This window comes from Strigops habroptila, chromosome 18 (genome assembly GCF_004027225.2).
Source record: "Strigops habroptila isolate Jane chromosome 18, bStrHab1.2.pri, whole genome shotgun sequence".
Taxonomy (NCBI): Eukaryota; Metazoa; Chordata; class Aves; order Psittaciformes; family Psittacidae; genus Strigops; species Strigops habroptila.
Window position 1 is genome coordinate 6,043,555 of NC_044294.2, and position 14,903 is coordinate 6,058,457.

At 49.7% G+C, this 14,903-nt stretch overlaps 1 protein-coding gene across 4 annotated transcripts in view; it reads right to left on the reverse strand.

The window, feature by feature from the left end:
• The window catches only part of PPP1R12B (protein phosphatase 1 regulatory subunit 12B), a 105,749-nt gene extending 91,832 nt beyond the window's left edge, over nucleotides 1–13,917 (reverse strand). For 3 of the 4 annotated variants that reach the window (XM_030473566.1, XM_030473565.1, XM_030473564.1), the window contains exon 1: nucleotides 13,531–13,917. In XM_030473566.1, the coding sequence (XP_030329426.1) occupies nucleotides 13,531–13,818 (288 nt within the window). In that variant the 5' untranslated portion in view covers nucleotides 13,819–13,917. The remainder of the gene's footprint in view (nucleotides 1–13,530) is intronic. The other variant, XM_030473567.1, reaches the window with a different exon arrangement.
• Between the last annotated feature and the right edge of the window lie 986 nt (nucleotides 13,918–14,903).

A 14,903-nucleotide genomic window follows, 5' to 3' on the forward strand; every position in this document is an offset into this window, starting at 1 on the left:
GCTCAAAGAAGCCAAAGGAATAGGAAAGAGGCTTTAGACCAGAGAAGGGCTGAGCGGTCACACTAACCAGGCTCGTAGCTTTGGCAACAACAGGTATCCCCAGATCTCCAAGACTCTGAGAGTTTCATCACCATAACACTGGATTTTAAACAACCCTGGAATCAGATTACATTCAAATGCCTCATTTTCCCCAATGCAGCAGTTCTTGGTTTGGACAGGACTTGCATTTTTCAGTGCCTAGCACAATTTGCAGGAAGCATCGTGTCAGCACATGGATTCCCTCCCAGCGACTACAGTCAATTCTTTGTTCCTTGTGTGCTTTCTGCAACATGGAACAAGTTTCTTAAAGATTAACAGCACCTAAACTAAAGGGAAAGGAATGGATTTTGTGGCCTGAGCTGCAGACTGAAGACAAGCCAATACTCAAAAGAGCTATAAGACACTATTTGGCCATAAGAAAAGGGCTCCTTCTATAGCAGCTATTAATAAGGGATCAAAAATAACTCCTGCAATATGCTCTGAAGTTCCAGCCTTGGCTCTGCTGGCATAGAGGTTGGCACGGTCCTGAAGGCTCTCATCAAGAGACAGGCAGATTTACCACTTATCTTTTTCAGCACGAGGGAATGCTTGTTCAGAATAACTCGAGTGATATAAATTTAAAAGACAAACCATTTAGGGCTGCGAAGATCAAATCCTGTTTGTCAGCCAGCCGAGAAGGAAAAGAAAAGCCAGTGCAAACCATGGAGTGAAGATGAATTCCATCCCCTGCAGGAACCCGGAGGTACTGGGCTCAGTCAGAGATACTGGTTGAGGCTACTGCAAGCCAGGAACAGAAAAAGGCCCAAAACCTCGTGGATTAGCAAGGTGATAGCCCATCTGTATCCATATCCTTTCTTTGAGTTTAGAGGATGTGATGAAATATCAACTTCATGCCTCTGCAGCAAGTTACCCAAAAACTCAACAAAATTGCCTATTAAATATAAAGCATAATTGCCCACCATTTGTGCCATAAAGTATTAGCCAGCCTCCTAAAAATCACTTTCATGTGAAAACTACTGCTTTAATATTTGAGAAGGTATTTGGCCTTATAAATTCCCCCCTATTTTTCTCTTCTTGACTCTAATCTGTATTAAATAATACCATTTTAATTGTTCTTTATATTGCAGAAGCAATCTTCCTGCCACACCAGCCTGGAGCCTGGCAACCTGGAGATTAACTTACAAGCACTTAATCTGTGCTTGTGGCTTTCGACCAGACAGGAAGAATGGTGGACAGTTTTGATCTTGCCTGGAATGGAAGCTACTCCACGACTTCAATCATGTTGCTGTTATTTCCCATCTCTTTCTATTGACTTCATTTGACTGAGATGCTCGAAAGAGTTCTGCACATGCCAGTCTACAGATGGACACATGATCTTATCTGGCTTTACGACTTCTGGTTTAGTTATTCCTTTCTTAATAGCTCTGAATCTCTGATTTAGCTCTTTTACCCACTGCAGTGCTTCCATGCTATCATATTAAACCCTTCCAGCCTATATCAGCTGGAATCCACTGTTTCCCCACAAACAGTACTTCCCATTTGCTGATCAATTTTTGCCAGCCAGTGTTGTGAAACCCCTCCCTGCCAGCTTTCATTTTATTACCCTGAATACACAGCACCATCAAAACTGTTACCTCCCTCTCTGTTCCCTTTCCCATCTCACACACGGGGCTGCAGAGCAGCACGGGCTCCAGGATAAGTCCCCATCCCCTGTAAACTGAGCTTTCATTCAGAGCCTTTGATTTCTCACTAATTAATTAATGATAAGATGGCTTTTTATTTCACAACAGCTTTGTTTCTTAGGGCTTCCATAGAGGGACCTTGTCACCAGCGTTTTGAAAATCCAAATGTACCACCTCAAGCAGATTTCTCCTCTCCACGTGCTTGTTGACTCCTTTGGGTTTATCATTTCAGAGTCCTTTATGGAAACGAGCACCACATGGAGAACGGTCACTTCCCATCGACGGGGCTGGTCCTCCAGTAGTGGGTTTGTTTTAAGTGGTGTGTTACACCACTTAAAATATAGCTTCGAGACTTCATGTGCCAGTTCCTGCTGAACAAATACCAGCTGGTGCTGAAGACCCGACACTTGTCATTTGTCTGAGCAGATCTGGAACCTCTTCTGTCAATGCTGCAGCCTGGTAAAGCTCAGAAAGCTGAGTCTGGATTTTAAGAGATCTCTTAGAGGAGAAGACTGAAGGCATGCAGACACGATTGCTGAGAAGCAATACAGACTGTTCAGCACACAATGGCAGAACTGGGGCAGATCTGCCATTTGAAACTCTTTAGTTGAGCTGTATCCAAGTCTCAGACTCTCCCAATACTCCCTCAAAAACCCCCATGACGCTGTGTGCTCCCTGAATACAGCGTGTACCTATTAGAGTGATTTATGATAGGGATGAGAAAGCACAGAGGCCACCCCATGTAAAAGAGGATATATCGCAAGGAACAATATATCATTCTTTCAATATTGAAATAATTAGGATTTAAATTCCACTAAATCATCACTTTTCAATTTTCTTGACTGAAATTCCGCCCGTTCCACAGATTGGATCCGCAGAAGTTGGTGTAAGTTCTATCTGGCTGCAGCAGATGCACTCGGATGGCACTGAGCAACAGTTGGTATCTGAAGTCAGCAGTGATTAAGTTGGTAGCTGGACTGGAATTAAAAAGGGCTCCACCAAAGTGGACTCCCAAGCCAAAAATGACAGTTCAGGTGCTTTCTAGCATTTCCTACAGCGCCAGGCAGTCTGCACAGAGAGCAGCAAGAAGCTTTCCTCAGCAACTGGAAGACAATTGCTAAGCCCATTAATAAAATTCAGGCAGCCAAGAAAGGTAAGAGATACCCTTAGCCCTGAGAGCCACTGATGCCTGTACTGCGAGATGGGGAAGAAGCACTCACCAAAGTGGCAGTAAGAAACAGAAATCCACAACCATCATCTCCCCTGGGGCTGTCACCTGGCAGTACTCCTCACTGCCCGTCTGCTCCTGAAGAGAAGAGGTCACAACATGCCTTAAGACTGAACCACTGCAGATGAGCAGCTCTGAACCGTTGGTTAAGTCATCGTGCAAGTTTGCACCAAAAGGCATGGAAGGATCTCAGGAAGGAGGTGACAGCAACGGCTCCAGACTGGACTCTGCAGAAGTTAAGAGACAAGTCAAGTCGAAAGAGCTTCTGTTCCCTCCCAGCAGGGACCTCTCCTTACAACTTCCAGTTTTTAGAAGAAAAAAGAATAAATCAGGGAGAGAAGGACATGAGGAGAACCCCCCCGAAATGTTTCGTTCACTGTGCACAGGAGGGTCTGATGGTCAATGCAAAGAGCTACAGGTAAGACTGAGGCTCCGTGCAGAAGAGCTGCAGCACAGGGGCACGTCCTTCTAAGGGACAAGGACAGCTCTCAGGAAAAGCAGGCTGGTCCTACCTTGTGTGGCACCAGAGCCCCAAGCCAGGGAATAAAGGGGAAGGAATTATAGAATGGTTTGGGTTGGAAAGGACCTTAGGATCATCCAGTTCCAACCCCCCTGCCACGAGCAGGGACGCCTCACTCTAGACCATGTCACCCAAGGCTCTGTCCAACTTGGCCTTGAACACTGCCAGGGATGGAGCATTCACCACTTCTCTGGGCACCCTGCGCCAGCTCCTCAGCACCCTCACAGGGAAGAACTTCTTCCTTATATCTAACCTGAACTTCCCCTGTTTCAGTTTGAACCCATCACCACTTGTCCTATTGCTACAGTCTCTGAGGAAGAGTCCATGGATTGCTTCCAGGACCAGGCAGGATGCAGACATGGAGCTGGCTGATGTCACTGCAAAGTCACCGTCATCTTTCAAAGGTCCTGGTGACAAAGGGAGGTTCCTGATGACATGCAAACACCGCCCACCACCACGTAAGAAGGATCCAGGGAACTATGAGCCTGCCAGTCCCACCTCAGTCCCTGGAAAGGCTATGCAGTCAATCTTCCTGAAAGCTATTTCCAGCCACATGCAGGAGGTGGTGGTGACTGGGAACAGCCAGCACGGATTTACCAGTGGCAAATCCTGCCTAACTTGATTACCCACCACAATGACAAGCTGACTGAGTGGGATGACAGGAGAGTAAGCACGGTACACACCTGACACCATCTCTGATAGCATTCCTAACAGGCAGACTGGCAAGACCCGGACCACAGAAGCAGACAATAAGGTGGTGGAAAACTGTCTAGGATCTCAGGCTCTGAAGGTGACCAACCATGCAAAGTCCAGCTGGCAGCTGACTACCAGTGGCACCCCTCGGGGTTGATCCTGGGGCCAATACAATTCCCTGTCTTTATTAACAAACTTGATTAACACCAATTATGGGACAGGAGCACCCTCAGCAGGTTTGCAGATGATACCAAACTAGCTGGAGTGGCTGGGGCAGGGGAGCCTTCCCAGAGGGACCTCCACAGGCTGGAGAAGCAGCCTGATGGGAGAGCTTGTGGAGGTCAACCAAGGCAAAGGGAAAGTCCTGCCCCTGGGACAGTCACTTCCTCACAGCAACACAGACTGGGGCAACTGGCTGCAAAGCCAGACAAAGACCTGCCAAGGTCTGAGGGAGGCAGAGCAGACAGATGAGAGGCAGTCAAGGTAACTGCTTTAATGGACTATCAATATAACTGTCTGGAAGAGACTGACACACAACATTTGACTTTCTGCTTCTCGAGTCTTTGAAACAGTAATTGTGACCACAACTTGTACCTTTCAGAGCTGGTGCATGGTACACAGGGTCCCCTAACACCACTGGTGAGACCAGCACCAGTACCTAGAGCTGGCTGGAGCACAGTGTAGTCCAGTTGGCTTCCTTAGAGCATGATGAAGGAACATGAAGCAAGACAAGAATTGAAAGCCAACATCAAGTGATGAAACCAGCTTTGGAAGTTTAACCTAGACCTAACCTGGAAAGTCAGCAGCACTTTCTAACCTTTACTCTAGAGAGAACTGAAATGGTTTTATGACTGCAAAGTATAGATCATACCAACGGCACCAACATCACTTTGGATGTTCATTCAGAGGCTCAAGGGCACGTGGTTCACTGGCCCAGGAACTTCTGCTGCCATCATCACATCACGTAAAGAAAAACTAAATCAGACACTTGGCAAATCTGATTTAACATGACTTTGTATGACTTAATCTCCTATTTGGGCTCAGGGTAGCACCTCTTCCTGGACAGGCTCAGGCTGTGCCAATGCAACGTCTTAGCTCAAATTTGGTTGTTAGCACAAAACCACTGAACCTGTCTGCACTGGAGACCAGGTCATCTCACTTGCAGAAGCCAGAGAGCAAATGGGGTAGAAAATTGGTTTGTTAGATAAAAATTTGGACCATTTCCTCCCCCAAAGCCACAGCAGTACTGAAAGTGACTCCTCTGATGATTCCTGTTGGCAGAGGCAGGGTGTCTGTTAGGTGTAACTCGGGCAGTGTCGTGGCTATACCACTACAATTAAAGCAAGTCCCACTACTCACAGCCTGCCGGGTCAGAGCCCACCTGCCCCAGCAACCTTTCGAGGCAGAAATCCCTGTCAACATGTCTCACACAAAGCATCAAGCTGTCACTTGTCACAGCCCAGTCCCTGATGAAGGTCCCTCCCCAGCATCCTTGTAGCCCCCTTCAGACACCGGAAGCTGCTCTGAGGTCTCCACGCAGCTTCTCTTCTCCAGGTTGAACAGCCCCAATGTTCTCAGCCTGTCTCCATATGGGAGGTGCTCCAGCCCCTGAGCATCCTCGTGGCCTCCTCTGGAATTGCTCCAACAGCTCCATGTCCTTCCTATGCTGAGGACACCAGAACTGCACACAGGGCTGCAAGGGGGGTCTCACAAGATCAATCTGTAATTCATAGCTGATTTGGGTAAAGCTGACAATTCATATGAACTCAAATCCTGGAAGCGGAAGAGAAATCCTGCTTCATACCTTGACCCTAGCATGAGAACACTGCAGCAGTACTTCAGGAGGCATCAACTCAGACACAAAACCAGTATGGATAATTCAGCACAGCTCCGTGTGCAGGCCCTGCCAGCTTCAAGCTGGTTTACATCCCTTTGGGTCATGGTATTGTATTTACAAGTCCAAACTACACAGACAGAACCAGGTTAGACCAGAGCCCACACACAAAGTCCCACCAGTTCACTAAATCCCTGCTGGAGTCACCTCTTGCTAAACCAGCAGCTGGGTTTAGCCAAGGCCTGGTGCTATGAGATGTTGCTATCACAGGATTTCAGATGTAAAAAAGCAGAAAGCTTTGTGATAAAATCCTATGAGCTGTCCAAGACAGCGAGGAATGACAAATTATAAATAGGAGGTGGCTTCAGACAGATTCCAGAAATGGATGGTGAGCAATCACTGTGGCAAATCAATGCCCTGGCTCCGAGTATCAGAGAGGGGCCCGGCTTAGTTTTACCCTGAAAAGGCAGTGACACATACAAAGCTAATGGCAGGTGGTCATTCTGCATTCTGTGCATCTCACAAAGATTTATGAGCAAGGCTGAACGCTGGAAAAGCAACGCTGAAACTGCCTGTGTCCCCCTGCAAGGTCAGCTTACTGTAGGATGGAAACATTTCTGGGGAGCCTCTCGCCGGCCAGGACCGGGCTGTTTTCTTCGGCTACAGGAAACAAGCTACTATGAAAACCAGCATTAAAAATATTCACACCACTTACTCTTAGTGAATTTTCAGTTGCTTTCAGATAAGCAAAGACTATATTTCAGCTGAGAGCTTGAAGCTGGAAGGAGGCTGATCTTTCAAAACTTGAACATGAAAATATTTAACAGGAGCGCACGCAGATGTGTGTTCTAGAAGACGAGTCATTTGTGAGACTCTACAAGGTAATTGTTAGCAATGAGCACTGTCATGAGAAAGTGTGTAGGTGTCTGAATCAAGGATTTTGATGTTCATGACTGTCAAGAGCTTGCTGAGGGGAGGGAGGCCTGACTGGGGACTCGGCTGTCAGCACTGCAGGAAATTACGCTGGGAATCCAGAAAAGCCAATTTCCTCTGGAAACAAAACAACCCCAAACATGTTTTAAGGATTCGGTATTTAAGGATGGTCCTGTTCCACCACAGTAAGAGATGCACCTCTGGAGCAAGGGGAAGAAATAACATATGGCACTTTAAGCTGTGCAGGCTGGACCTCCAGCACACAGTCGTGCTCCAGAAGCTCCGACAGACCATTTGCGAGCTGTTGACAGCAGCTTGAAACATGTCTCTGCACAGGCCTGGGTGGACTATACCCACCGTGAGTTTGTTCTTAAATCCATTCGTGCTGAAGTGAGCCCTGTAAAAACAGGCACCCAAATCCCCACCAGATCGTTCCTTCAGGATTCTTACAAAGTGGAGTTTTGTGCTGGGGCACCCTGAGCACCTCCTCCCGCGAGCGGCACCTTCCAGCCCCGTGCAGATCAGTTTGCTGCAGCCCAAGAAAGGAGATGGCAGGGACAGCTGCTGCACCTCCTTCAGCAGGACAGCCGAAAATAAACTGCAGGTCAGACCCCAGGATTTGTACTGGGCACCTTCACTGTGCTGGGGCTGTACCACGATCACCAGGTCAAACAGCTTCCAACTGGAGCGGGGAGCCTCTGTCCCCCTGGAAGGGGCTGGGTTCCTCTTGCTTTCAACTTCTTATCCCAGCCCTGTGCACAAACACAGTTCTTTAAAGAGTAGAGCACACATTTCAGAGTATTTAATGCTCCCCCTGCCCTCATTTGTATTCAAAAGCTAGAAAGAAAACAATACTGATTTATACCACTCCTTACATACTCCCCTCTCCCACCCTTCTTAAAAAGACTGCTCTAATATGCACAGTCTGACAGGCCTCTGTGACTGATGGTATGTAATAATCCCCAATTGAGAGCTAGCATATCAACTCAGAAGTCTTGTATTTTAATATTAGCCAGTTATTATCTCAGTATATTACAACAAACAGCACTTAAGATGCCTCACAAGCCCCACAGTATCTAATCTGAATTCTAAGTCTCTAAACCTGTTTGGAAACGAAACAGCGCCCAGCCCCTAATGCTCACTGTTAAAATAAGCAAGAGGCATTCTAAACTGTGACAGTAACACCAGGCTGAGGGGAGTTCCAGCTAGGGTACAGCTGAGGGAGTTCTGCACATGAACAGTGCCTTAATGTCCCAGCAGGTTTCGGCCCCAGCAGCAGGAGCTGCAGGACACCGTTGGGAGCAGCCACCCTTCAGGCATTGCTTTCATTGCTCATGCCTCAGTTTTTGTCGAGCTGGCTTCCAATCTTATCAACCCATGTCAATTGAGACAAGAGTGCAGCACGAAAGGCTTGGCTCCACCTCTCATGCAGGCTCAAGGATTTTATTTGCAGAAGTCAGGAAGCTTTCGGCATTTGTGAAGTCTAACAAGCATTCCCTAAAACACCTTCGCTTCCCAAAGGAGATTTCCAGCCAGAGCTCTGGCCTGCCCAGCACCACTGCTGCGGGGATGAGAACCTTTCCACAGGCAGCACTACGGGACCAGGGGCAGCACCTCTACCTGCTGCCATAAAGGAAGTTGTAGCTGAAGATCCTACCAGTTCACTTGCTCACTGTTTATGGGGAGCAACGGCGCTTGACTCATGTAATCGCTACATAGGATAAACAGAGGCTGAGGAAGGAAACAATGAAGATGCACACTTCCCATCACAAATAGCCATCCACTTACTAAAGCAGAGGAGGTTTCCTCCCAGCACCCAGTAGCTGAGTGAATGCTGCGGTTGGCTTCAGCTCCCAGAAGCCCAACTAACCAGTTGGGAAACTGCTCCTCACCAGAACAAAGGCACACTTCCTCCAACTGCTGCAGGAGCAGCGCTTCTCCCAGCCTCTAACTCAGCTCAAGGTTAGTTTGTTTAGTCTAGAGTTAATTCTGCCCATTTAGGAGATTGTTTTGGAACTGAGCTGTGAGGGACAGACAATTAAACTAACCCACAGGGATGGAACATCAAGCCAAGAAAGAGACTGAGTAAGCCAAAAGCAAGAAAATAAAAGCATTAGGTTGGTAAAAGAGCCCTTCGGATTTTAACTAGCTGTGTCTAATACATTCCTGGTGTATTGTAGGTAGCTTCCAAGCTCTCTCTCTTCATTCAGAGTCCATACTCCTGTATCCCCATTGATAAGTGAAAGCTAAAAAAGCCCTATTTCACTTACCCTAGTGACAAGCCCTATTTTTGACAGTGTCATATGTCTCATTTGCTCACTTGATGAGCAGTGTTAAATACAGTACAAACAGCTTGCGACTTCTATTTTCACCGGCAGAAGCATACCTTCGGGAAGACACTTTGCAGAGTGCGGTGGAAAAGGTACGACTCCCCCTGGATAACCTTCTCTTCCCAGGATTCAGGTATTTTTAGGCGACACAGCCACCCAATGTTAAAAACACAGCTTGATGTATGACACTGTCATCACCGACGAGAAGAGCAAAAGCTAAACTGCCTTGAAGGACAGCTGTGATGTACATAGTGTATATAGTACCTCAGTACTGCACTGGAGTGTTTCCATGCCACTGTATGCACGTTGTGTTGTACCCTCACAAGGCACAAGCTAGCTTTTACCTTTCGGTGATTAAGAAACTTCTAGAAGCTGCTGCTGCAGGAGCACTGTGTGGGCAATGACTGTCGGGTCCACCTCAGCTACCCTGTAAAACAAACCCAGGCTGCTTCAGCCACCACTGCAGTTCCAGCCCTTTGCTCCATGACGTCTAGCAGCGATGCCCTAGCTGGAAAAAACACCAATCCACATAGGAACTGTCTTCCATCCCCTCCATCTCCCAGATTTTGGGCTGGTGCTGGCACCTCAATGGTTCTTCCAACAGTCTCCAGGCTGCTGCAATTAGAGAGAGCATGGATGCTGCTTCATAAAGCTCTGAAGAGCAACTAGACAAGCTTGTAGTGTTACAGCTCTGGCTCAGGAGGGGGAATGGCTTACACTGGGACTGCCAGAGAGGCTGCAGCCTCCTCTGTTTAACCCAGAATCACTGCACAAAGTACCTGATTTTCATGGAGCAGCTGCTGAATTACCACAGTGCCCAGCACCTGAAAATAAATCAAAAGCAAGCGCCAAGCTACTTTTAAGAGTCTTGTAAGTGTCAGAAACTCAGGAGTTCTTTCATGAGCAACTCATGTCTCCATGGAAGAGGCAAAAGGGAAACAGCAGGTAAATCAAAGGGCAAGCAGAGGAGAAACAATCTTTTCTGTTGTCATCACTGGTGAATCAGCCCTTAAAGATGACCAAGCATTGCCTGTTCCATTGGGAGACGCCTTCCCAACTGGAAGCCTCAGACCTTTTTGCCTTAAGACTCAATTTTCATTAAAGTTTATTTAATGTTCCATCTGTCGCTCAGGAGGAAGAGAAAACATTTCATGCCCCCTTCCCACCATCTCCAAACACCAAAGACGTCCAACTGTCACCAACAGTTTGTTTCACCTACTGGTAATGGTCTTCTTGATTTACAAATGTTCACTCACACTTAGGTAATATCTCCCTTTCCTTAAACACTTCCAGAAGTTGTGGATGCCCCATCCCTGGAAGTGTTTAAGGCCAGGTTCGTGTTTGGGGTTGGAACTAGATGATCTTTAAGGTCTCTTCCAACCTGTAACCATTCTATGACTCAGTGACTCTGCGCTACACACAAAGCCATTGCCAAAAAGACACTCTAGTCAATGAATTAAGTTAAGCACTGAGAAGATGGGACTGGTGTTCACCCAGAAGCATTTTGCAGGCACTGAGGTAAAGCATAACTGAAGCCACAAGGCAGGGAGCAGACACTGGCCTGTGGTGTGGGTTTATGCTGCACCTGATGCTCCCAACCAGGAGCACGACGCGAGCTGGAGGCTCAGAAGCACCACTTGTAATTTCAAAGGTTATTTTCAAAAGGCAGCTTCCCAGCTAAATATAGGCAAGACAGCTCCTCACCCAGCGAGTACACAATGGCTCTCAGTCACAGCGGCCCACGTTAGAGAAAGTGCACTTTTACTGTTGCTGAATGTCACAGAACATTTGGGGGCACTGGGCACGTCGAGCAAACTAACCCAAGCTGTAAGATTGGCCTTAGACTTTGCAGAAGCTGATGCCAACTCTGGTAAGTTCAGTCAACTGACTGTGTTAACGCTTCCGTTGCCTAAAAAGACATTTGTTTGTACACAGTGAGTCTCACTTAATATGAAAGTTCTTTAACCAAAGATTTATACCCGACCTTCCCTTTGATGAAGTCAACTCTTCAACATGTGGGGTTTCCTTCCTCACTGCACAGCCACGTGGTTTTACAGGTATTAAACCAGAGGAGGTGGTCACCACCATCTGCCCTCCGTATCTCATCACATTTTGGGTCTAGTACTAAGAGAAGTTATAAAAACATCCTCACGTCTACTACACTCATGTCATTTGTCAAGCAGCACCCTGGGGACCCTCAGCCTAATCACGCCTCAGCTGATGCTTGAGCATAGACAGTAGCATTCTGCATCTATAAAACCAAACCTATTTCGGACCTGCTCAGTGATAAGGAACTCACAGCAACCTCTTCAACTGTGACAATCAGCATTTTCATCTGATACAGCTTTCTAGACTCAGGATACACACGTACAACCAAACCTTTAACAAACGGGTGTCTGTTCCATTTGGGTGCACAAAAACATCTCTTTGGTGGTGTTGGAGATGTGCAGGTGAGAAACTGTTACTACAGCAACAGGGCATTGAAACCAAGTTCTTACTAAATCCCAAGTCAAGCCAACCTCCCTGCCTGTGAAGTTGCTGAAGAAAGAGTTGCTTGTACAGCTCCCATCTGCTTGGCCTCTCACTCATCTAAAGCTCTTCCAAGTATCAAGCCCTCGGTGTTACACTGTGCAATGTTACCCCATCCTTAGCTCCTAAGACACCATTCTTTAGGTACACAGAATTACAGTCGCAGCTTGCTTGTCAATATGTGCCTTGTCAAGAGGTTTGACCTTGCAGAGATCACGGCCCCTTGTCTGGTGGGTCTAATGCACTTCAGGATACTCTGCTGGCCAAGCCTCATGGTACGTACATCAGGAAGATACATGGATTCCTCTGAGGAGATCACAATCAACCCTGGCTGGGAAGCCCTCCTGAAGTCGTCCCACCTCCACCACACTTCTACCCACCTTGGATTCAGCTTTCTTGCTTCTTGAAATGCTTTCGGTAACCAGCTCTTCAGAAACTGGCTCATCCTAGTGCCTATATGATCGCTTATTGATCTGATAATACATGTATTCGTGCTGTACTGGGGATTACTAACGCAGTGCAACCTATTTGCTATCCCAAAAAAAGAACAAGCTGATCCATTACAAAGTTCACTGCTTTGCCAGCTGAAGCTGTACTCAACCCCTCGGTCCATAAGCTCCTGTGCTCTTTGCTTCATAACTTATTTTTGGAACTCCAGAACAAAATGAATAAATATCGCTGCCCCTCGTTCAGTGGCAGCCACCAGCAAGTGAGCTCCTACATGTCCCAAACGCTTCAGCTCAGCAAAGAAGAAAGCCCAATCAACTCAATTATCATCCTGCTATTTGTGCTTTATTCTTTACAAACACATTATTTCCAGATGTTATTCCTGGACCGTGCTGCTTTTCCCGGTCTTGTCGCTACGCTCCATGCTTAATCTACCAGATCTTGAGCTAAGAAAATGTTCTTCCTGAGCCTGGCCTGGAGTCAAATCAGATCCATTTCACTGACCAGATGCAACAATCTGGGACACTGATTTCACAAGCCCTGCTAAATTCTGAACCAGCCTTCGACAGCAACAGGTTTCCCAATATGAAAGGATAGGGATTTCACATGCTCCCTCGCATTCCTGCTCATTTACACAGTGACAGCACAAGCTACGGGTGAAACACAGCACATGCTTCCAGACAGGGGAGGCTTTACCGCTCCGGAGCCAACTTCTGCACCCACTTTTCTATCACCTTCAGCACATGTGGATGAATATTAATAGAATCCATGTCACCTATCTGAGACGCGGGCACTCTGTGGTCTCTGCAGAGGTTGCCAAAGAGCAGTTTGGGGAGTTTTAAGGCAACTCTGATACAACACAACACAGAAGCGGAGGAGACGCTTCTGACCTTGCAAAAACCACCCCCCCCGGCGGGAAGTTTTCTCTGTTTCAGCAGATCCCAAGCACAATGAGGAAGTTTTCCAAAAATCAATGAATCGGCTCTGCCAGCCCACTGCTTGCTTTTGCTAATTGAGCTACTCAATATCCCTGTGAGGACGGGAACACGCTCCTCTCCGAGCACGGCGCTGCCCGGGACACTGATGGGGCATTGGTTATAAACAACCCGCTGCCGGTGCTGGACGCCCCCCGACAGCACCGGGGCACCCCCGAAACGCGTCCTCCCGCGCCGGGGCTGCGGGCAGAGCCCCGGTGAGGGGCGCGGGGGAGCGGCGCGGAGCGATGAGGCCGAGACCCCCAAACAACCCCCAGCCTGGGCCCAGCTCCCCCCGCGGCAGCCCCGGGCCGCCGGTACCTGGTGCAGGGCTGTCAGCCCGTCCACGTTGGTGGTGTTGATGCGGGCGCCGCGGCCCAGCAGCCGCTTCACCTCTTCGGTGTCCCCGCTGGAGCAAGCGGCCAGGAAGACGGCGCCTTCCTCGAAACGGACGCGGGACCCTCCATCGCCGCGGTGCCGGCCCCGGCCGCCCCCCGGCGCCACGGGCTCCTGCTCGGTCAGGGAGCCCTTCCAGCGCCGCAGCTGCTCGGCCCGCCGCAGCCGCGCCGACTCGGCCCGCTTCCCGCCCAGGTGCTCCGGCTCTGACATCGCCGCCGCCGCACTGAGGCGCAGGGACCGCGCCGCGCCTCAGCCGGGAGCGGGGCGCAGCGCCCCCGCCGCCATCTTCGATACGCCCCCGCCGCCGCCGCCGCGCCCGCGCAGCCCGCGGCATGCCGGGAAATGTAGTTCCCGAGGGCGCCGCCGCACCTGCCCGCGGAGGGAGGACTACAACTCCCGGCAGCCCCTGCGCGCCGCCGCACCTGCCCAACACAGGACTACAACTCCCAGCAGCCCCCGCGAGCCGCCGCCGCCATCGCAGCGCCCGGCTCCCGCCCAGCGAGCGGGCGCGGTGTGAGGAGGCAGCGCCGCCCGCCGGGCTCGCAGCACCGGGCAGGGGAGCGGCGATGGCCGCGGCGGCACCAGCGGGTTCCCGGCGCTACCGGCCGTAGCTAAACCGAACTGGGAACGTTTTTTAACGAGCTGTTTGCGTTTGGCTCCATTGAGCCTCCTCCGAGCCCCCCCTTCGTGGCTGCAGCGTCCCCGCAGCAGCCCGCGGTGCTGCGGGTGCTGAGCATCCCTCTCGCCTGGCAGTGACGGCGCCCAGCGGAGGGGCTGCCCCTCAGGTTATTCTGTGGTACCAGGCACAGCGTTTGCCTCATTTATTCACCAGAGGAACCGCGGAAGGAGCGCACTGATAAATGGTCACTGACACATCCCCCAGAGCAGGCGGCGTTTCACAGAACCCCAGCCTGGTTTGGGCTGAAGGGACATTAAAGCTCATCCAGTTCCAACCCCTGCCACAGGCAGGGACACCTTCCACTAGAGCACGTTGCTCCAAGCCCCTATGTCCAACCTGGCCTTGAACACTGCCAGGGATGGGGCAGCCACAGCTTCTCTGGGCACCCTGTGCCAGCGCCTCAGCACCCTCACAGGGAAGAGCTTCTGCCTCAGAGCTCATCTCAATCTCCCCTCTGGCAGGTTAAAGCCATTCCCCTTGTCCTGTCCCTACAGGCCCTTGTCCAAAGCCCCTCTCCAGGTTTCCTGGAGCCCCTTTAGGCACTGGAGCTGCTCTAAGGGCTCCCCTTCAGGAGCCTTCTCTTCTCCAGGCTGCCCCAGCCCAGCTCTCTCAGCCT